Source organism: Syngnathus scovelli, chromosome 7 (assembly GCF_024217435.2).
Source record: "Syngnathus scovelli strain Florida chromosome 7, RoL_Ssco_1.2, whole genome shotgun sequence".
In the NCBI taxonomy this organism is placed as follows: Eukaryota; Metazoa; Chordata; class Actinopteri; order Syngnathiformes; family Syngnathidae; genus Syngnathus; species Syngnathus scovelli.
In genome coordinates this window covers 10,508,853-10,531,500 of record NC_090853.1, presented here as the reverse complement: position 1 = coordinate 10,531,500, position 22,648 = coordinate 10,508,853, and the positions used below count along the sequence as shown (strand labels likewise).

General features: G+C 43.4%; 1 protein-coding gene and 1 long non-coding RNA gene across 3 annotated transcripts in view; both read right to left on the bottom strand.

The window, feature by feature from the left end:
• The window catches only part of LOC125972132 (uncharacterized), a 65,844-nt gene extending 62,498 nt beyond the window's left edge, over positions 1 to 3,346 (bottom strand). The window contains exon 1 of the long non-coding RNA XR_011087058.1: positions 56 to 3,346. This is a non-coding gene — a long non-coding RNA (uncharacterized lncRNA). The remainder of the gene's footprint in view (positions 1 to 55) is intronic.
• Positions 3,347 to 5,636: 2,290 nt separating this feature from the next.
• Positions 5,637 to 22,648, bottom strand: tiparp (TCDD-inducible poly(ADP-ribose) polymerase). Of its 2 annotated transcripts, none has more exons than XM_049725466.2 (7): positions 22,336 to 22,648; positions 20,443 to 21,424; positions 11,699 to 11,888; positions 11,242 to 11,429; positions 9,543 to 9,842; positions 7,951 to 8,208; positions 5,637 to 7,239 (listed from the first exon to the last, which is right to left on the bottom strand). In XM_049725466.2, exons 2-7 carry the CDS (start codon positions 21,402 to 21,404, stop codon positions 7,050 to 7,052), a joined length of 2,088 nt encoding a protein of 695 aa, XP_049581423.1. In that variant the 5' UTR covers positions 21,405 to 21,424; positions 22,336 to 22,648; the 3' UTR covers positions 5,637 to 7,049. The 2 variants fall into 2 exon arrangements, with proteins under 2 accessions (XP_049581423.1, XP_049581422.1); XM_049725465.2 differs by having other exon boundaries at positions 20,443 to 21,429; positions 22,336 to 22,647.

Below are 22,648 nucleotides of genomic sequence, written 5' to 3'. Positions count from 1 at the left end.
TCGTGGGTTTATTTGACTAACTCCACAGTGCAGACCAGTACTCTAAACACATTACCTCAATTTGATTAGAATCTTTCCGCCTGTTGGCCTCCTAGTTGGCCTGCTCCTCAAGTCTCTTTGTCACTCATGTCGCTCTCCCTGCCTCCTCCACATCTAAGGCTCACATCCCGTGAACTCCAATTATGGAAACCGGAGATGACAGCAGGGCCGGTGGAGCAGAGAGGTGATGGTGAGAGGAGCCATACAAACTGTGGAAGAATTAGATAGGCCTGCATTTGTATCTGCACAGATAAACAACAGTGAGAGTGAACAAGTGAATGAGTCATTTGATCATCATTGGGAGTTCTCGAGCGTGGCACAGTGGACGTTACAGGACGCAAGTGTCTATCCAGCTCAAGTTAGCTTGCATTTGAAGATGTCGCAAGGGACAAAAGGAAGACATGGTCGTAGTCAAACTCAAAGTTTTTCGGAAATGCGTCATACAAAATCAGAATTATGATTCATATCCACAATTCATTGTTTTAGAAACCCACTTATATATGTATTTACTTTACTTTTAAATGTTTTCAAAATTTTCTGTTGATGTTTAATGCTGTCAAAGTACATTTTAGTATATTTTGTAAGATACTTTTTTCTGATTTCCTTTTCAATGTCCTAATGAAACTGCTGTGCCTATAAATGTTGTCTTTACTTGTGTGAAGCACAATGAGTCGCCTTGACGTGTAAATGTAAAACAAGCACATCGGGAACCAAATGTAAATCCTGAAACCATGTGAAGACGCATTATGCCCCATAAGTGCAAGTCTTACTCCGCTGTGCAAAAAAGTTCCCTCAGTCTCATTTGTGTTGACACAGCCCACAGTAGGCAGCAGAGGTGAGCATTGGCGCAATTCCATTTTACAGGACAGCCTCCCCTCCCACCAACCTGCCAAAAATTGCTGCTCTAAACATGGCTGTTGGAGATGGTGTTAACTTTGCTTTAATTCCTGATAAATGGGGTATTGTTAAGCAAATCATGTCACACACACAAGACTTCTGGGATCTGTTTTCATTTGTGATAAAATGGCACAATATGGCTCCTCATTAAGGATTGTACCTGCATGTACAGTTTATTTTTTGATGGAACTGATTCATTTATTTTCCGTTATTTCCTGTGGGATAAATTGCTTCCGAATCCAATCATCCCAGAACAGATTATATACGGCCTTTGAGATTCTCTTCACTTTTGTTTAATAGCCCAATGTCCCAATACTTTGTCTGCAATGTCCATGTCTGTTCGCTGTTAACTGTCAGGTTGCGCCTGTTTGGAGATTAAAAAACAGCTGACTGGAGGGAACAAACTGGATGCCGAAGTACTCAGTTTCCTATGGTTTCCTTTATTGTACTTAGAGGAAGTATTAAAAGAGCACAGGGCAAAATGAGAACATAAAAAGATGCGTTGGAGATAATTAGGAAGTTCTTTTGAGGATGTCCAAACCGTAAAATGAGTGTAATGGTCAGAGTGGACGGTTCCCTGGCTCTCGTACGCGTACAACATAAGGCTCACACATCGGCCCGAGATACTTTCTTCTGGGCTCATCCATAATGGTGCCTAAAGCTCAGCCTTAGGCTGGGTCTTCAAGGTCATTAGCTGTCGCTTTTGAAGGTCGCTCAAAGTTCATGACATGAGCCTGACCATACTTGGCTGCTGCTTCTCTTAAAGGCTTAGAGCTGAAATTTGAAATGATAGAGGGAAAGGAGGAAGAAGAAAAAACAGCATCTGGAATGTTCATTGGTTGCAGCTGGGCATTGTTCAAGCAGTGTGGACCTGGGCTCGCATGTGTGTGAAATATGGATGTGTATGAGGAAAGAGGAACTTGACATTGGGACCACGTTATTGTGTTTGCTATCAATGTGACAAGCTACTGGGGCGCCATCGGACTGAAAAATAACCTCAGTCACTAAATATGTGAAAACCTGAGGTTGTCTATTTAATAACTTTCAATATTTTGGTGCTGATACTTATTGAGGTGGCATCAAAAGGTTTTACCGTACTTTAGAAAGACGGTCAATACGGTGGTTTGCCACTATATTGAGTATTTTAACACATTTCCAATGTTGTCAGCTTGTCACGAGGCAATCACCATATTTTTCGGACTATAAGTCGCGGTTTTTTTCATTGTTTGGGGGGGCGACTTATACTGAGGAGCAACTTATATGTGAATTTTTTTCACAAATTTTCAAAATTCAAAAAAAGAAAAAAAAGTTAAACTGCGATAAACGAACCGCGATGTAGCAAGGGATTACTGTAATTTGAATTTCAAGTGACGTCAGTGGCGTGGCGCAGCGGTTGTTTACATAAAGGACAAAGATTCGATCACGGGATGACTTAGGGCCCCACGTACTACCGGCATCATTAGCGGCTTTGTTTGTAAGTGACACGGAGGACGAAGAGTTTGAAGGATTTAATGATTTGGAGTGACACAGAAGGTTTGAAAAACTATTATGGCTTTTATGCACGCCCGGTCCTACTCTACGGAGCTCTCTTTCACCTCCGTGGATGAAAGTCGTGGGCCGGCCGGGTGGCTGTCCGGGGACGGTGGATGGGGCTCGGACATGGCTTTTACGCACGCCCGGTCCTATTCTATGGATCTCTCTTCCACCTCCGTGGCTGGAAGTCCACGCCGCCACACGCCTGGAAGTTTGTTTTGTTAAATAAAGAGCCGTTTACCAAACCCACGTCTTTCCTTGTACTTTGTTAACGCTATAATATAGTTATATACTAGATCTGTGGAATAACGACGAGGCTGACGCAGCCTTGTTGACAAAGGACGAGGAATTTGATCGATAGATTTAATGATTTAGAGTGCACAGATGGTTTGATAATATTATTGCTTATATAATAGTTATTTGATATATAATTTATATATCGTTATATGGGCCTGTGGAATATTTTGAAGCGCAAGCGCCGTCAGCGGCGCCCACCCATTGTTGACAAAGGATGATCGATGGATTTAATGAATTGGAGTGACACAAATGGTTTAATAAATGTGTTATTTATGTAATAGTTTTTTTAATAACTCTGAATGTTACGTCAGGCCCGTTCTCAGCTCTTCGTTTGTGTTTATGTCACGTTAGCATACCTATCGTTTAGCCTCTTGTTGCTCGTTCATGTCTGTTCTTGGTGTTGGATTCTGTCGAATAAATTTCCCCCATAATGCGACTTGTACTCCGGAGCGACTTATATATGTTTTTTTTCACGTTACTGTGCATTTTATGGCTAATACCGCCATATACCGAGCGACATTTAGTCCGAAAATTACGATACAAGGAAACTAAATACAGAAGTACTGTTGCATATAGTCCACGTGTCCACACTCACACAAATGGACAATGTACTTTCTCTACATATCAAAGTACAATTATCCTAACAGGCATGTTTCTGGATAAAAACCCACACAGCATGGGGTGAACATGCAGACTCCACAAAGAAGGACAAAACAGAGTCGAATACATGAACACTCGATTGTGATACATCACGAAAGGTTATTTCTATTGCGTTAGTATAAAATCGTTGTTTTCAAGAAAATTATTAAAACCTTAAAAAAACAGTGCATTTGATCTCATGTGTGCAGCAGACAGAGGGTCAAATTGTACAATCTGTGAAAATCGTGGCAAAATTAGAAACAATGTACGTTGTTATTCTGATTAGGTCAGCCGGAGCCTTTTCTGTAGTCTGTAATCACTAAAAGTGTTTGTCGTTCTCATTTCCACGAAAAAGAACATGGAATAATTTAGATTGGAGAGTGTGATAAGCAGAGTCGCAGAATGAGATCGAAATCCATTCTAAATCCACCTGAAACGATTTGGATTAGCAGTCTTTCATTTAGGATGAGTATGGCACAATGGCAGATGTCAGAATCACACTTTGAGCAAAAATATTGAAACATCTGGTCGGCAGCAATTGAACATGGAAGATAACGTGGAACACACACATACACATTTCTCAGTGCACGTATCCCTCCTTCCCTTCTTGCACATCATCTCCTGCTTTGCTCTGCTAACCTCAACCAGCAGGTTTACAAAGAAGTGCTTTCTGTGCGCCGGCAGCAATTCCTGGAGGGCATTCAGGCAAACAAACCCAGCCAGTGCCCGCTGTATGACTCATGAGAGGCAGCTACCAAGACAGCAAGCGAGAGAGAGAGAGAGAGAGAGAGAGAGAGAGAGAGAGAGAGAGAGAGAGAGAGAGTGACAGAGAGAGACAGAGACAGAGACAGAGAGAAGAGAGAGAGAGAGAGAGAGAGAGAGAGAGAGAGAGAGAGAGAGAGAGAGAGAGAGAGAGAGAGAGAGAGAGAGAGAGAGAGAGAGAGAGAGGGAAGGGGTAGAATTGTTAATATGAGAGGGCAAAAAGGAGTTTTAAGCTGTTAAGAGCCGATGAGAGGGGGCAGGTCGGGTAGGGAGTTCGAAGGGTGAAGAGAAGGAAGGGCGGGATAAGAGATTAACAGAGGGAGGGGTGAGGCATGAGGGACTAGGGGATGAGAGAGCAAAGGAGAGAAGGAGATGGGGGCAAACAGAGGGCAACCTGCGCAAGCTTGCATGCACACGAGAGGAGCAGACAGGCACGCAGCCCAGCGAGGAAGCACGAAGAGAGCAAAATAACTGCGCCTTAAACCCCCACCACTTCATTGCCTCACTCCATTTTTATATTTACATATATATAGAAGAGAATTGAAATTCTCAAAATATTCCATTAAATATTGAATTACAATTTTTGTTTTAGATAAAGTACTAGTTCTAATTCCATTAAGTAACCAAAACATTGGGAATGCTACCCCAGGGTCTGTACAAAATCATTCTATATTCAATTTTCTACATTCGATATTCTTTTGATTGATTTTGTCTTTCTGTAAGTCTGCAAAAGTCCACCACGTCAACAAGCTGTACTGTTGTGCTGGGACAGACGGCGATGACCCCCCCGCCCCGACCGCATTAGACACGGCACTCACGTCATACCCCACTGGGTACGGCTTTGGGTGGGTAGCCTAAAAGAGTGTGTGATGGGGTGGAGAAGGGTTCTCTACTGACAGAAAGCACCCAATAATCACACCATTAATTCTCTCAACAATCTCTGAGAGTAGTGTCACAGTGAGGATATTTTAAAGGATTTTAAATAGTTAACATGACAGCTGCATCGCTTATCATAAATAATATAAGACCGTGAAGAGGAGCAGGATGGGAAGTTCGTGTGTTTGCCTCCAAAAATATCCAAATACTTGCTTGGTTTGTTTGTCAATGTGCAAAGGCACGCAATATGTTATTGAGTGGTGATTTCTTTGAGGCATTCTTGATTCAATCAAGTTCATGTTCTGTTGAAAACAAAGTTTAGCGACAGCTGCAATCCCCTTTTGTACTATCAAATATATGTTAAAAAAGAAAATCTGAAAAAATAGTTTTGAGCTATTGGGAAATCAAATTCTAGTTGTTTACTTCAATTTCTTAAAAGAAAAAAAGGTTTTGGGGTTTACTGTTAGGCTTGAATTAAGGTGGCCTGTATGAATCTGCCAAAACATTGTGTGTTCAGTAGAATATCTAACAAAAAATTAACGAAATTTTCATCACCAACATGTCACATTAAAATAAACCACATTACAGCATAATTGCTTTTACATTTTTTATTCAATCAATGTTACATTAAACTAACATAAATAAACATTTTTTATGAACAAAAGGCACACAAGTTCAAATATAAACAAAGAACGTTTGTACAGTTTGTCTCAATCAAACTTGTCTACAGTCTCTGAACACAAGATAGTGTGTGTGAGAAAGTGGGAAAGAGTGAGAGAGAGACAGAGAGAGGAGAGAGCGAGTGCCAGAGTGCGAGAGAGAGTGCGAGAGTGCGAGAGAGTGCGAGAGAGTGAGAGAGAGAGAGAGAGAGAGAGAGAGAGAGAGAGAGAGAGAGAGAGAGAGAGAGAGAGAGAGAGAGAGAGAGAGAGAGAGAGAGAGAGAGAGAGAGAGAGAGAGAGAGAGAGAGAGAGAGAGAGAGAGAGAGAGAGAGAGAGAGAGAGAGATGTTTCATTGCTGCGGCCTCAGCATGAAAACCATACACTTCAATTCCCCCTTTTGGAAACTAAAGCGGTGGGCGCCAAGGCAACAACGCCAACCAGGAACAGTTGCAACTTCGTATGAGTCCTCCGCCTGGAGGTTTACAGTACGTCGATGTCCATTTGGAAAAAGTCTTTCTCAAAACACTCATCCACTGACCGGGTTGAAGAGGCCCCGAGATTTATGTCCACTAAATAGAAACACGCAATACGTCGACTTGAAACTTGAAAAAACTTAGAGGCCAGCTGCAGGGAAAACACACAAGGTTTTTTTTTTTTTTTTTTTTTCTAAATTTGTTTCGTTTTAACGAACGGTGTGGTCCGAGTTATTGGAAGCTTTAGTTGCTTGGTGCTTCCTTGAAATACTCAACTCAAAAATGCCAACCATCTACTACGGTGTGACTTGCGATGGAACTGTGTTCATTTACAGCCAAACGATTAGGTGCAAAAGATTAAGGGGGATAATATTTGATTTTCTTGAATGATCTAGTTAAGTTTACGTGGTTTAAGACTTCAGCCAAGCACGGCTGTTGCCAGCTGCCATCCACCTTTGAATGCTCAGTACGTTTCCATGCACACATTCATAAAGTAGTAAGTTCTGCTCTCCGTGTACTGGATGTACACTCTTGTGAATTTTATGTGATCCAGTTTTGGGTAGAGTGAATTGAAAAAGGAGCTATAGGGGTTTCAATCCAAATCCAATGTTTACTTGTAATTAGTAATGCGGTCTTAAGGGTGTTATCTCGTGTATGTCAATGTGACAACGCGCTGAGTGAGTGACAAACTGTTGCCCCTCAACGGTCCAGTTGTATCCAGTTGAGTCCGGTTTGGACTTGCCTGTGGATCTTGACAACAGAGCCCAGTCCCGTTGAATCCACTTGACAGCTTTGTTTGAAAGTGTTTTTGCTTTAAGCCGTTAGGTGAAGTTAAAGGAGGCTAACCACCTGAGCAGCCTAAAAGAAAGTGTGCTTAGAGGGCTACCGTGCTGGGTACCTCCTCATAATGAATGATGAAGTACGGGTAGCTCTGGTCGTCGTTGAAGATGACATAGATCTGAGGGTCAACCCAGTTGTCCACGCAGGAGTCGTACAAGTCACTGGAGGCGTCGCGGGGGTTGATGGGCGGCGGTCGCCGCATTGAAGGGTTTCCTACGATGAACCTGCACAGAGACGAGGGCATGTGGAGTGCATGTAGACAATTAAGAGCATTACGTGGTTTTCAGACGAACCACTGTCTGGAGAGTTGCAGAATAATTCAACATCTAGAAGGAGACTCGTCTAAATTTAATGACGACATGGCTGCCGCTCTTTTGTGTGCTTAAGGAAGCTTGAATAATACAAGCATCAGAGCATGAATGTTATGCGGTGAATGTATATGAATTGAGTCCATGCAACTACACTATTTGTTTGTGTAGGCCTAAGGAGCCGTAAACCAGAAATCTTGGCAGCGCTCTCTGGGGTTATAAATAAAATAGATTACTTTGAGGATATTTACCGCCGTGCACCTTCAAAGCATTAGCGAGAACATCAGTGTACAGTTCACTTGTCTTGAATGACTTGACTTTGTGGTGGTGGTTCTTTTCACAGGTAGCAAACCTCCTATGTCAACATTATGTCCATTTAATAGTTTCTACTTATTGATAGTTTTGGGTCAGTCTCCATGTGCATCTGCAATTCTTTAAATGACTGACCAATCTAAAGTGTGGAAAACGTGATGGAGATGTGAGGATTCCGCACGACGGGATTGATATGCATTTCGTTATACTACAAATATATTTTGCTTTTTAAAATTAATTTATAGGTGATTGTCCCCTAGACCTAACACCAAAGACAAAAAAAACACTATTTGGATTTGATGATCTAACACACACCTGCCAGTGAGCACTTTGGCCAGGAACATGCAGTGGACTCCTTTGGCAGAGCGCTTGGAGAAGTTGTGTGAGTAAACGGCCTTTCGGGCGAAGTAGGAGCCCTGACCAAACATGGTGGCATGTTTGCCGCAGACCCGCGGGTCAAAGTTGTGCTTGCAGATCCCCTCCACCACGTCTGCCGAGGTGCCGTGGAAGAGGTGACGCTCGCTCAGCAGCCGGTCCATCTCGGACATACGCCTGGACATATACTCCTTCTTCCTGTTGGAGTGGACAAAGAAGCTGGGTCACACATTGACATAAAATAATTTGTGTTAAACGTTACGTGCAAAAAAACATGTTGATAGACAAAAGCAGGTGATAAAGTTTGAATCCCAAAGTTGTCATCACGACCGTGTTTGCTCTAAAACTAGTAAGAACATTCGGCCTAATCCATTTCTTGAGCAACACACGCACACAACTCATTTGATGCGAGGGGATCAATCGAGCATGCGCAGGGGAAAGCCAGCTCGGCGGTGACCCTGGCATGACCTGCTGTGATCCCGCAGCTTGGGACCTGACACAGATGGCCACGGCATGCATCCAAACAGCCGGGCGTGCACACTCACACACACACACACACACACACACCCTATAGTTTGCTACCATCAAATTTTATATCGCACTGTGCATTCCAGATTGAGCCTTCACGCCTACTCGACTGCAAATGCACATACACACACATACAATTAGACACACACGCCATGAAGGATTTCTCTGTCAAAACAAGACAGGGGATGTAATCAAGCGATGTTCAGAATGGGGCCTCGCTCTCGGAATGACACAACGTCAGTTATTGTGAAACCCTTGCAGTACCAGTCTGAGTGTGTGTTTGTGTCACCCCTGATAGGACCCGCCCTACCACCACACAGCGGCTTGCCCACTGCGCTCAGAAACGGAACATCACAGTCACCCAAACATCACCCCATCCATCCGCTTTATTCGCAACTCCAGCTTGCTCTCACGAAGCCCAACCGGCACAAGTTCCATTTGTCCTTTCTTCCTCTTCCCCTTTGCAGCGTTTCAAAGCCCGCGCTATGTAATCACGTCTCTATGAGAATCAAGTTGAGTGTGAAACGCTCGTTCAGCTCAGCAACAAATATGCTGAGGACAGGGCTGGTGCATTTTATTTTTCTGGTCGCAGCAAAAAATGGGATTAAATGCAAGACTGCGTCATTATCATCCTGCACAGGTCAATGACAAAGCATTTAGTTGGATTTGTATATTGTTGCAGCATTTCCCAAATTTCTTTCCGTTTAAGCCCTCTGTCAATCCAAACTTTTGCAACTCATAATTCACTGATATACACTGCAAATAAATTCACTGTAAAAAAAAGCATAAGGATCAACAACATAGTGCTTCAGTAACCCAATAAAAATGCCCATTCATGGTCTCAAAGTTAAATTTGAGAAACCATAATGTTATCTTGACATTTTTTGCTTTGCTTGATTGGTAGAATTCAGCAGTGAAACACATTTATATTCATCCTTAATCCCGCAACAAATTAGATGGGAACGGCTGAGTGAAAAGGACTGATGGTGAAATCCACAACTCACCTTTTGTACTTCTCCCAGAGGAAGGGGTTTTGTACCCGGAGTATCTTAATGATCCTGAACTTGGTCTCCGCCACCGTTTTGTGGAACAAGCTGTACACGGTCCTGTAGCTGCGGTCGTCGCGGGACACCGGCACCTGTAGGAAGTCTTGGCTCACGGCCATGGGCAACCACGTCTCAGGGAAAAGGCTTGGCGGGTTGGTGGTCGTCGGGGAGAGTGGCTGCGACGCCTCCATTGTCGAGGCGAATAAAGAAGAGGAGGAAGAACTAGACAGTGGAGATGAAGAGATGCCACCCAAAGTCCTAAAACAGAAGATACAGTTTGTTTTGCATCTAATTACATTACATGCATCATAACGACTAGGGTATATTTTATGACCATCTATATACAAATTGAAAGCATCATTGACACCATGCTGCTTATGTTTACAAATGGCTGAATATTCTAATAAACATTCAAGCCCGGCCTTCCACTAGCTGAGCCGAGAAAACCAAACAGCAGACGAGAAAGCGAGACACAAATTACAGATTGCAGCACGGTCAGAAAAAAAACATTTTGTCTGTCATGTGGGTCACTATTGGCGATTTGTCTGTCAACTTCCTGCTCGACCACTGAAAATGCAGCCAGAGCCATCGGCCATAAGAACGTGAGCTGGGTTGTGCTGTCAAAAGATTTTGATCAATTTGACTCTAAATCACACTGACAGTTTTCCTCGTCTTGTCTGTCTGGTCTCGATCTCGCGCCGCGATCGGCGTCTCGATCCCCGCGGGGCTTTGAAGAATTGACACGAAGCAATTGTGAAATGAAAAAATAATAAGGGGCCGGTCGAGTGGAAAGGAGGGAGAGTGTCACTCAAACAAATGACCTCAACCTTTAGGCCTTACACAGACTAACACACACGCACGCGCACACACACCCAAACACACACACAAAAACACAAACTTGTTTTGGACACTAAACCCTTGGGACACTGCATTCACTGGAAACTCTCAGGAACAAAATCCCTCAGTCCAAATTCCAGCTCATAGTCACGTTTCACACTCCATTCAACCGGTCTGGAAACCATTTAGCGCCCTCTCCATCTTTCACTTTCTTGGCCGTACGCCTCGCTTTCTCACTCGCTGCCTCTGCGCGTCCTCTGCACCCACCATCTCATCTTCTTTCCTCCATTTCTGACACTCATACATTTTGCCTTTTCATAGCTGCCAGATCCTGAACAAACAGCTCGTTCTAATTCGCTCAGTGTGGGATGAGAGCAGATGACTGGCGGGCTGCCGAGGACGTGAAAAACTCTGCAAATGAGGTGAGATGACACTTGTTTTGAATTTGCTATCACATTCTTCTGGACTATCACTGCAGCGAGAGGTGGGAGTCATACCGCTACGTGAGAAAATGGCTGCAAAGAGAAGTGGGAGCTCTCAAATCAGCTTATTTCTATCCTTGGTTTCCTGTTTTGTTTTTTCCAATGAAGATTTTGTTTTAGATATTTTTCTGTTCCTGTCTCACTAAGCCAGTTCCACCTTTGCATTCGGAAAACAGCATTGCACAGGAGAATTTGGTGACCTGATAAAACCACCTAATTGAAATTGTTTAACAGCGTCCACCAAGCAAGTTTTGAGTCTCAATATGGACTTTCGCTAATGTCTGTGACATGGCATTATTTGGATGGTAAACACAACAGAAGTTCAATGTTTTACTTACTCTAGGTGGGGTGCGAGCATCACCGAAGACATGAACATAGGCCGCTTCTTGATCTGCCGCCTGAAGCCAAACATGGCATTCTGCTGGAAGCCCTCCCTGATGTTTAGGATATACTGGTTCTGGAGCGTAATAAATCGCACCTCCTTGAGACCCCTCAGAGTTGCCTTCTCTATAAGCTTCACCACAGGCTATTGGAAAGGAAGACAAGATGGACATGGAAAAGAAGATCAGTTAGAGTGTTTTTCTTTGCACAAGTCAATAGAGGAAATGGGGGAAGTCATAATAACCTCACATGAGGTTGATTTGTTTGGGAAAAAATGGCTGATAATGGCTGCGTAACAAGTTTCATTGTCGTGTATTGGGATCAGCCTGTATTGATCCCATCACAGCCGCTGGCTAACTGATTGATCGAGGCAGAGTTAATGTGTCTGCCCTCATGGTCATGAGCGTGCCTCACCTCTGAGTATTCCCTCCAGCCAAAGTTGTCTCTGCAGTAGTACTTCCACACTGTGTGACAGCTAAGGGGGGGGCTTGGGTTTATCGCGGGCATGGCGAGAGGATTGGCGGGAGTGGATAGTCGGCGGACACGATCAAACTTCAGGTCACAAACCCGCATGGCTCCAAAGTCCAGGGAAAACACAGAGCCCCTGAAACACACAGCAAAAAAAAGAAAGATTTTAATGAAGACAAATCTCGATCATTTGAATTCATGGGGCATGCCCCTCTGTTGTAAAATGGTTGCAATTCACAAAGTAGGCTTAACATCGTGTTTAAGAGCTACATGGCTGTGACAGTGAGTCAGTCTGGACAAATAAGACTGGGAGTGAACAAATAGAAACTCATGAGTGCCATAAATAAAACACAAAATATGCACAGCATGTAAAGCGTTTATACATAATGAATCACACGGTGCGATTGATAATCTTTATTTAGCTTTAATTTCGGTTACGAAATTCGCAATGTAAAACACTTCTGCATTGAGTCAAACGTTTTCTCTAGTAATTTGTTTAGCAATGCAGCCTAATTGCTAACATGTGTTGTATGATAACGGTATAATATGTGGCTTAATTGGATCCAGCATTGCTTTTGGAACGACAAACAAAAGTGATTTCCAGTTCGATGGAGTCGTTGCTCAAAAATGCATTTAGCCTCGTGAATATTGGAAAAAAATACTGTAGCTTATGCATAACCTCTCTTAAGCTCGCTCTGTCTCACGAAGTGCGGGTCATCACCTCATATTGGGTGTGTGTGTGTGGGGGGGAGGGTAGTCTATCTACACTAGTCTGCCATATGGCCTCTGGCAAATAGCGCTTCTGGGTCAGACATAACACTTGCATAAATATGGGCAGTATGTATACATACTGGCACGCTAAGCCACAGACAGTGATGACGTGCGCATGCGTGAACCCACACATACACACGAAAGCATCAAGAAAACAATCACGCTAAATGTCATTTGATTGTCCCATTGATTGACAATGATGTGAGTCTGTCAAGTTAAAAGCAAAAACTGTCTGGTCTACTCTAGATGCATGTGAGAGGATGAAGGCGCTCAGCCATGTTCTCACTAAAAACAGATGAAACAGCTTTTTCAAACAACACACAACACACCTTCTCCATTCATGTGCAAATTCACTGGATCGTGTCCAGTGGGCCTACTTCACAAACTGCATTCCTGGTAAATCCGGTATCTGCCCAACCAACTCTCACAATCAGCAAAACAGGTAAACCTCACACCAGACTTCCTGTCATATTTAAATTTCTCGAGCAGGTAAATTTAGGGTTTTCGTAGGCTGTAAAATGTAATCATCGAATCAATTATGAAGCAAGGACTTCTTTATAACATTGCATGTATGAGTGTTGTGGTCCAATGGGTTCATTTACCGGCCACTGCACAACAGCATGACAAAACAAGGTGTTGAGTCATGCCTCCACACACTTCTCGATCGACTGTATGCACTGCAAAAACTGCATATTCTCAGCGTTTCTACTTGGCCATCATGTGACTGAATAAATGTTTGCAAGAGGAAGTAAAACTGGAATTATTACACTAAGAAAATGCAGAGTCAGAATAGTCAGTAAGAGCTTCATCCAAATTTTCAAACCATGTTCCAGTAATTTCAAAATGTTTGACGATGACATCGAAAGTTGTGACTGTAATTGTGGACTGAGAAAGAGGAAGAAGAAGGATGCAGCTGGGTGAAAAACAAGAAATGCGGGAACATGCAAAGCACAGGCGAGTGGATTCAGATAAAAGCACATTCGTAATTGTTTCTGTGTTTTTGATTGACTGCTTCTTTCCTTTTGTTTTGTATGGAAGCCCTCCGGATGCAGCTGCATGTTCCCACCTCTGAACACATACACACAGCTGCTGTTTGAACACGTACAGTATATTCTGTTGAACAACCGTATTTTCAAATGTTATTATCAGTATACAGAGTGCACTTTACAGGCAGCCTTCCCCCCTCCCACATTCCCTTTGTGTCTCCCACCGTGTGGCCCTAACAGACAAATATTTGGACAGCAGTCAGGACACTCAGTGATTTTCATCGACGTTCCGCTGAGCTCTAGCTGCCCTCCCTTGCTCCTAACTGGTTTGTAATGTTCCAAAAATAAAATTCCGCCGGTTAAATTAAGTGCACTCAAACGAGGTGCTCGGGACACGGAGGCTAATCAAATGTTGGAACGGGACTTTTTTGGCACTCACTCTGGCAAGAGCAGCTTGATGAGTTACACCAAATAAAACATCTGCTGACTTGAACCGAGGTGTGCTAAAGGTGTGGAGGCAGGCTTAGAAGAACAACAACAAAAAAAACGGCCAAACCTGCTCTCTTACCAAGCAGCTGAATGTTAATTGTACTGCGATACTGTTGCTGGAAAAAGAACAAGCCTTGCCCCCCGTGTGAAATAAAGTTAAGAAAACTGACAGTAATGGGGGGGGGGGGGGGGGGGGGAAGCTGTTAATTCCCATGCCCACCCCTGCATGAACATATATGCCTTTTAATTTTCTCACAGCTACTCACACAGACATACAAACCCACACAAGAACCTGCATACCAGCATCAGTCATGCCAGTGTGAACGTCACAGACAAGCAAAAAAAAGCGCTCACTCACATGCATTCTTTAGACAGATTCATGTACACACATGCAAGTCTCATCCAGACATGCCCCGATAAAACAGTGGATAAGATCTGCTGACAAATGCTTCTTTCGCACAAATATACGCACAATACGCCCGCGACACACAAGCACACGCGCACAGACTGATGTCATGCTTTTCAATTTTAAAAACTGACACATTTTTAGAATTTCTACTTATAAGGTGATGTTTGTTTGCTGGCAGAGTGTGTAAATGCTATCTTGCTGTTGACAAAATTTTGAGAGGGCTTGGACAATGATCAACAATCTGCAATGTTTTCATGTTGATTTTGATGGTTAGAACTGCCTCTTTGTTTTCAGGGTGAAATTTTATTCATATAGTAAGGATGTGTTGACTAACACTAGTTCAAAGTGTCTAATATTTCTACGACATTTTGACTCAGCATACCTGAACCGCATTTTTAATTACTTTTAATACTGACTGTTTTCATTGTTGGTTAGTCCAAACATTCAAACAGTCCAAACTGACGGATAGAATCAAAACATGGACATCACAGTTTGTTTCAGTTAACATTAATAAATAATTGTTGTCCTTTGGACATCCATCAAGGACATTAAGACTAACAGAGGCTGAGCTACACCTGACCTCACCCTGCTGATTCACGGTGTGCATGTACACACACGCACACACAGCTCATGTTTGCACAATCGCAACAGCATAAACACAAAAGACAAAACAATCTAATTTTATATGAAATTTATGACATAAATCAATGTGCCTTGACATAAAAATTGCACACATGCACTCAAGACACACACACACACGCACAGTGTGTGGTGTCAGGTCACTTTGCCCTTAGTCCTCTGCGACTCTTAATGTCAGTTAATGACAACCAAGCCTTTTATCACCTGGCTAACAAAAGAGCCCTATCTCGAGCTCTCATTCGCCCGCAAACACACACACGCACGCAGACACACACACGCTTTGTCACGAGGTCATGCGAGAATTAGCAGGCTGTCTTTCAAGTCTGAAAATATGCCCTTATTACACACACGCATACTACAGGAAATGGCCTTGAGACATTCTGTTTTCTAAATCTAACATCACATGCTGTGTTCAGAAAGTACAGACACCCTCTCTTGCATCTAAAAATTCACATGTTCAGCAGTATAATGCTGTTAACCAACAACTGGCCTGCCGGGATTAATACAGTGTAACTTGTCCAACTTGAAGTGATGACGTCAACATTCCCGCTCACTGCTGAGTTCATGACTTCACGGTGGAATAAGCAAACCTTTCCTTCCTGTTTGTCATATGGCTGGGATTAACCTTTAGTGCGGATAATTCACACATGGGAACAGTGCAGCACTCACACTCGCTTTGCGACACTTTATAAGAATCAGAAACGTTGCTATAACGACGGTCAAGTTTATTAACTCAACTACCGCTCTTGACCTGTCTATTGGTCATTTAACTGAGGTAACCACAGTGACCGTCCAGGGCGTGCGTATGTGCATGATCTAATGAATAGACCAGTCGAATTGAGCCTTCATAGAACATCATCAAAGAGATGCGGCACCCGGCTAGCGCAGCAAAAAGCTTTGACAGAACCAAGCGCTGAATGCACCAGAACTTTAATGAAGTCACAGGATCGACTTTTAAAATCGCAAAGCCACAATAAGCACATGATCATAAGACGCAATTTACCACCTGTCAAAGGTCAGCCCTGATAATAAATACTACACTTATTAACATAAATGTCAAAAGTATATATAACCAACCGCATGATAGATAACAAATTTCTTGTTTTACTACAACGGACAATAAGAATTTATTGACCACTGACGATAAGAATTTATTGATCACTGAGAAAATAAACACCACATAATTAAATTTTATACTCCTACACAAACAGCTGGGTCAAAAATAATAACAGCAACAATACTAATTTGGGTCCAAAATTGACTGACCCACTACTTGGGGCAGTTTGATCTAACTTTTTACGATCTAGGTTATTAAACAACCCCAAAAGTCGGGTCAAATTGACCCAAGTTGATCACAAAGACTTTAAATTAAGATAAAATAAATCAAACAATAACTTTTAAACAACTTTCGAGATTGTTAGGGTCAGGTCAAATTGACCCGAATAGGTCCATTTTTGACCCATCAGGTTTTAGGAGGACTCGCTGGTGGTGTAGACATACACTTGCCTGAGTCGTGTTCACCAAAGTGGCTGAAATGAGCTTTTTGGGGGTTATTTTTAGGCCATTTGGGGTGTGAAGTCACAGTGGGCAAACAAACGGGCATTGTGAATGAGCTTGGTTTTCGCATGAATATGTGCTTATAATGACAACGAGGGCAATGACAACGAGGGTCACATGAACTCTCCAACCAGGGATGGGCAAAATACTTAAGTAATAATCAATTAGGCAGTTCACAGTTTTGATGATTGCGTGGATAACTGATGACTAATTTGAGCTTTAAGCAAATGAGGCAAAATTGTCTGCAAACTGTAAAACACAACTTGATCTACATTAACGAAGACAGTTGCCATGCAAGTCCTCGGAGGAGCAATAATATGCTCACTAAGACGCTGGCATTGAACAGAAAGAAGTGGAAGAAAAACACTGTCAAACCCACTGAACATTAGTAACTATTTGATGCAAATGATTTTATTTATCAATGTGTTAGAATCACTTTGTCTTTTTTTATTTTTAAATGTTTATATTAAGTGCCAGTGTTCCAGACATTCCATTAACATAAAAATTATAACAAAAAAAAAGACATATGTACGTATGTGTTTTTTTTTTTTTACAGAAGAGTGACAGTATTTCCATGGCCAGATGTCACACAGCTGTGTCTCCGTCGATTATTACATGGAAATTAATTTTTCACGTGTAGCTGTGCATCTGTTTCTACTTGTGTCTCTTTCGCTGGTATTGGTAATGGGTATAAGTTTGGAGAGGCAGGAAGTTAGTTGTCAATATCAGTAGGGAAAAAACATCTAATGTATCCCTAAATATTGGGATCCTTGTGGGAGGGAAATGGAATTTTATTTTAAGACCAACCCTTCCTTCATCCCCTGAAAATCACAAATTGATGTACTACCTGAAAATAACTGCCTAAACAAGCCAGACTTGCTAAGTTGTTGGACTTGGGAGAGGTATTTGTCATGCTTTAGTGAGGGGTCACGTGCATGTGGAATGAATGTGTTTCAACTGAGCGTTTTCACGCTACCGAGTCAAACTTGCTTTATGGAGTGAGGTGATATTCCTACTTCCTGTATGAACAAAACCCAAACCAGACAACAAATGTACGGCTTAGAAAAGATGACTGTGAACCATATAAAAGCGTACATTTATATGAGCTTGCATGCTCCAATCTTTGTGTCATGTGCAGTTTCTGTCACAGGAGCCAGCTGAGCCTGTCTGGGAGAATGAGGGCGGAAAACACTCATAGCCGAAGTTGGTTTGACATCAGCAGGTGCATATCCTGTTTGAAGAGCACTTTGCATAAAGCTTTGGTTGAAGCCAACAACTCTGACATAAATCTTTGTGCATACAAGCAGAGCTAAAAATGAACACAATGGATGAAAGTTTCAGGGGGTTCAGATGATGAAGCACTGACTACACTCTTGAACAACTCTTTTGACTCATAGCGCACCAACCGACGTGGCCAAATCCGACTGAACTGCAGGGTGTGCAGTTCGGCAACTAGTTTTCATCAATGGATGACAGTGGGCCACTGGCTTGATTGCTGGTGAACTGTGTCGCAATGTCTCAGATTCTAAGTAACATTTGATCAAAAGTGCCAAGTAATTTTTGGACAAATTGTTGTTAGGCACTTCGCTCAGTGTACGGCGGGCCGTAGGGAGACCAAAGGATCTGGCATTTCTATAAGACACTAAACATCTTCGAAGGATTGTGATTGATAAGTAAAATTGACTATAGTGGAGAAAGTACAGTAACCTGTTTATATATTAACAACTAATTTCACACAACTGCACATCCTGCCTAATACTGCAAACCCAGGGTTGAATCTTAGGATCTTCCCCTAATCTTCAAATCCATCTTTGTGAGACTGGTCCTAAGTGATGTTGTTAAAGTGTAGAGGACAAAATGAGTACTATGGTAACATAGTGAAATGCCTTGTGAATCGCCAAAGGGGCATTCAACCTTAGTGAAAAAATAAACAAACCAGTGGATTTTCGTTTATTGTTGCATCATTACCATGATACCTTGAATTCTACTGCGGATCAGCCAGATACCGATAGAACAACGTATTTAGTTTGACAATATTATAATTAATTTGAATTTTTTTTTAGTATTCATGTTGTAGTGGGGAAGAAGTATGCTAGCTTATGTAGAGATTTCTGGCACCTCTTGTACTCTGATTGCGGAGGTGCAGCGAAACCTAATAAAGATGTACTGTTCCTGCTGCATACAGCACACAAAGGAATATTAACTAAACGGACAAAACTCTTGTAAACGGTTTCTTAGAGGTACTTTTCCCATTTCGAACAAGGTCACCGTGCATGTTCTCATTGTGTGTGACTGAATGCATACAGTACAGTTCCGCAGCAAACGGCATTCTCCTTTATGTCACCGTAACATTGCTTTGCTAAGTGCTTGTATATGTGTGCGCGTTAACTTTGTGGGCGTGTGAGCGGAGAGTGAAAGAGAGGTTTATCTCTGTCTGCTAAACGGTATGCGTGTGAGCCACTGAGCTTCCCTCTTCTCGTTCGTGTGAGCATCTGCGTGCCGAGCAGGGAGAAAGAGCGAGGGTGTGTGTGTGTACGTGTGTGTGTGCATGTGTGAGTGTGTGCGTGTGTGCTCCATTGTGTGCATGTCTATGACCGAGGGAGGGATAGAAGCTGCCAAGTGCGGCTGTGTCAGTGACCGCACAGGGGGGTCATAGAAGTTCACCACGCTCTGCCATGAGTGCTCTAAAGTCTGCTTAGGACAGAGCTGCAGCCAAGCAGAGGGCTGACTTACAGGAAATGAATCACAAATATCACAGTAGGGAGAGGGGAAGTCATATGGTGAGGAGCCGATAGATTACCTTTGTACACAATAATAGAAAAAACAACCTCGCGCATATAATTAGAGGCTTAAAATGATATTAAAGGGTTTCAAGTCCTTTTTTTCCATGTGCATATATCAAATAAAAGCCAGATTTACATCCACTTCCACTTGTGCATAGCAGCCCCCAGTTTGTCAGCACTGGTGAGGCCAAAGAGGAAAGCGTGCAGTGTTTCCAACACAATGAATGAGACGTTGCTTATAAACAACAAGCAGCATATCAGCTTACTGCAGCATTGTCGTCATGACATTGGCACCTATTCATTTACCATGCAGTATCCTTTGGAAATACTTGCAACATGACAGTATCTGGCACTCGAAATGTGTTATAGACCTCTATTGTGATGCATCTACTCGAACTTATGAAGCTGCAGTATATCATGTTTCAGTGGCATAACGTCAACATGAATTATTAGAAGACATTACTAATTTGTAAAAACAATCCAAAGAGCCTTTTGGCATGAGAGTGTGCACCTGCATTTCATTCTGACAATTGAACAACTAAGTTAGGGAAACTCTGCCTTATCTTGAGAAGAAACGGGATATGGATTAAACGTTAAGCTATTTGGATTCAAAATGAGCACCATTTACATTCCATTACTTGAGCTGCCAAGTTTTGACATGAACGAAAATTGTATATGCGCCTAACATAATTTATTTCAACTATAATTTTCATTTACATGCTCAAGCATCCGAAGTAAACATATCATGCCAGTAACGCTGTGGCGACCCGGACTAAAAGGGACTAAGGTGAGAGTCAAACAACAAGAAGCTAAATTGTCATAAATTACAGTTGAAATCTAAAGGAAACATAAGTTTGATTTAAAGCTTTTGAACTTAAAAAAGGGATAAAAATGAGATGAAACAATATTTTCAGACAGGGTATTGTCTGTTCCACCTTTTCAGTGAATATAGAGCCATTGTAAAATAAAAACGCAAAGACTTGTGCCGAGAAACAACACAAGCACAGGTAATGCAAGGGCAGTTAGAGGCAATCATTATGAAAGTGAGACACTTACTGATACTTGAGTCTGACTTGGTCATTGTCCGGGTTGCAGTAGAGTCTCTCCAGCTGTTCCTGGGCTTCATCGGCTATGCTTTGCCACGTCTGAGTGTCGCTCCTGCGGATCTGCCAGTGGTAGGGCAGGACGGTGTGGTGGTGGGCGCAGTCACTGCCGTAAACACACTGTCCTTGGAGGAAATCCACACAAATGTCCACCGAGTCCGACTGGTGTGTGTGATACTGAAGCTGAGTGAGCAGTTCAAACACTAGGTCCAAGGAGGCCTCTTCACTTTTATCCTGAAAAAGCACTCCTTTGTCAGGTAGTTGGGCTTGCAGGAGTAGAGGGTGGGAGTCCTGGAGGGCAGTGAAGTCTTTAACAGGGGGGGGATTTGGGTGAGTTGAGCGGTCTTTACTTTTGATGGTTCCCTCCTGGTGAGAAGCTTGGGGTGCGACTATGGGAGGGACATCCCTGCTGGCTGATGTTATTGTCCCCGTGCTTCCCGCAGCCCTGAGGGCTGCCTTGGGTCGCTCCCCCCGCCGCTCCGTCTCCTCCAGCTCCGCAGTAGTATCGGCCATCTCCACATCGCCAGTCCCTGCTGCGGCAGCATCAGCGACCGGTGAGTCTTTGAGGCCACACACTGGGCCGATGCAGTTCTGTTTGGCCGCGACAGCCGCGCAAAGGTTCCCCGGCGTGCGCCCAGCCTGACTCCGCGGCACAAAAACACCATCCCCCGGCATGTCGCCGCTGAGCAGAGACGTCAGGATGGGCTCTTCCAAGGCGCGGTGTAGGCATTTGGTGTCGATTTTCCTTTGCTTCTTTTTGAAATACGGTTTCACCAAAGGTATTTTGTCCGTGAGTCCCACAATCGATTGTTCCGTAAAGTCTTCCCCTTCGTCCACATTTAAGCTCACATCCAGCGAGATCCCAGTCGGTACACCCTCTGCGGATTTCTGGAGAATGTGCAAAGTTTTATCCATGTTGCACACCTAACCCTCGGCTGTCCTGAGTGGAAAAAGAAGATAAATAAGGTAGTCATCAAAGGTCACTCATGTCTATTACGTTTGAAGTCTTTTTCCAAAGTGAAGTCATCCTGGCGTATAAAGCAATGATTAATCGGTTTCTTCGCTGCTAACTCAAAACTCGCCTTTCTTTTCCTGGAAAGAGAGCCCGCACCGCACCGTCTGTGCGCTGAAACGAAACTTGAACTGCATTTAACACCTGCGGCTGCGACCCGACGATGAAACAACCGAGTGGATCGCACTTGGACAATAACGTCAAAACAACCGCGTCGTACAAGCAATAAATTGGGAAAAACGAGCTATTGGCAAGCAGCACACGAAGCGGAAAATGTATGACTTCATCCAAGTGAGGTGGGAGGGGGGAAGAGAATTCACTTCGTTTCTTCTTCTTTTCCTTATCTTGTGAAAATTGTATAAAGCCGCTTTTGTTGGAACGTTCTGGGTGACTTAGAAAAATCGGTATTGCTCCAAGAGAGATAAAATCTCAACTGTGGCACGGAACTGCCCCCCCTCTCTCTCTCTCCCGGGACGTGGTATTTTTGATCACGAGAGTCCGATACGCAGCTCCGGGTCGGCTACGTGCCGTGCACACACCGCTACCCCCGCGCAACTTTGCACGTAGCGCACCGCGCGCACGCACACACGCACAGAGACCATATCCACTGCGGCGGAACAGCGACAAAGACCACTCCACACCAGAGCACCCGGCGCTGCCTTCTTTCACCCACCTTGCTCGTTAGCTTACCCGCTTCTTTTAAGAAACGTTTCTTCCTTCGAAACGAGGCTTCCTTACGGCCTACGTAGGTCGTGACTTGAGTATATTCCTAAATAACATCGGCATCACGTACACCCCCCACCCGTAGAAAAATAAACAAAAATACTCCCCTACCTGTGCGACAAAGTCACTCGGGTCTCGGTGGTCTTTGGTAGGTTACAACCGACGAGCACATCGGCGGAGCCCGGTCGGAGAGCTCCACAATATCTGTGCGCGGATAAAACGGTAGTCCGGGCAAACCTCGTCGTGTCTCTCTACTGCCCCCGCCGCTCTCATGCTCTGCCTCTATCTACCGCATGTCCGTCCGTCTCTTTGTATCCTTGATCCGTTTGGCATATCAGAGAGATCAGAAAGCACAAGGAGAGGAACTCAGCTCAGCTGTGAGAGGAATCGCTGTGCGGTACTGCGCTGAATCTCCTCTGCCTGG

Excerpts from the sequence above, each read along its gene's own strand:
- tiparp (XM_049725466.2), bottom strand. The coding sequence starts at position 21,404 with ATGGATAAAACTTTGCACATTCTCCAGAAATCCGCAGAGGGTGTACCG. Across the intron at positions 9,843-11,241 it reads ATGCTCGCACCCCACCTAGA|GACTTTGGGTGGCATCTCTT; the intron begins GTAAGTAAAACA and ends CTTCTGTTTTAG. Across the intron at positions 8,209-9,542 it reads CTCTGGGAGAAGTACAAAAG|GAAGAAGGAGTATATGTCCA; the intron begins GTGAGTTGTGGA and ends CCACTCCAACAG.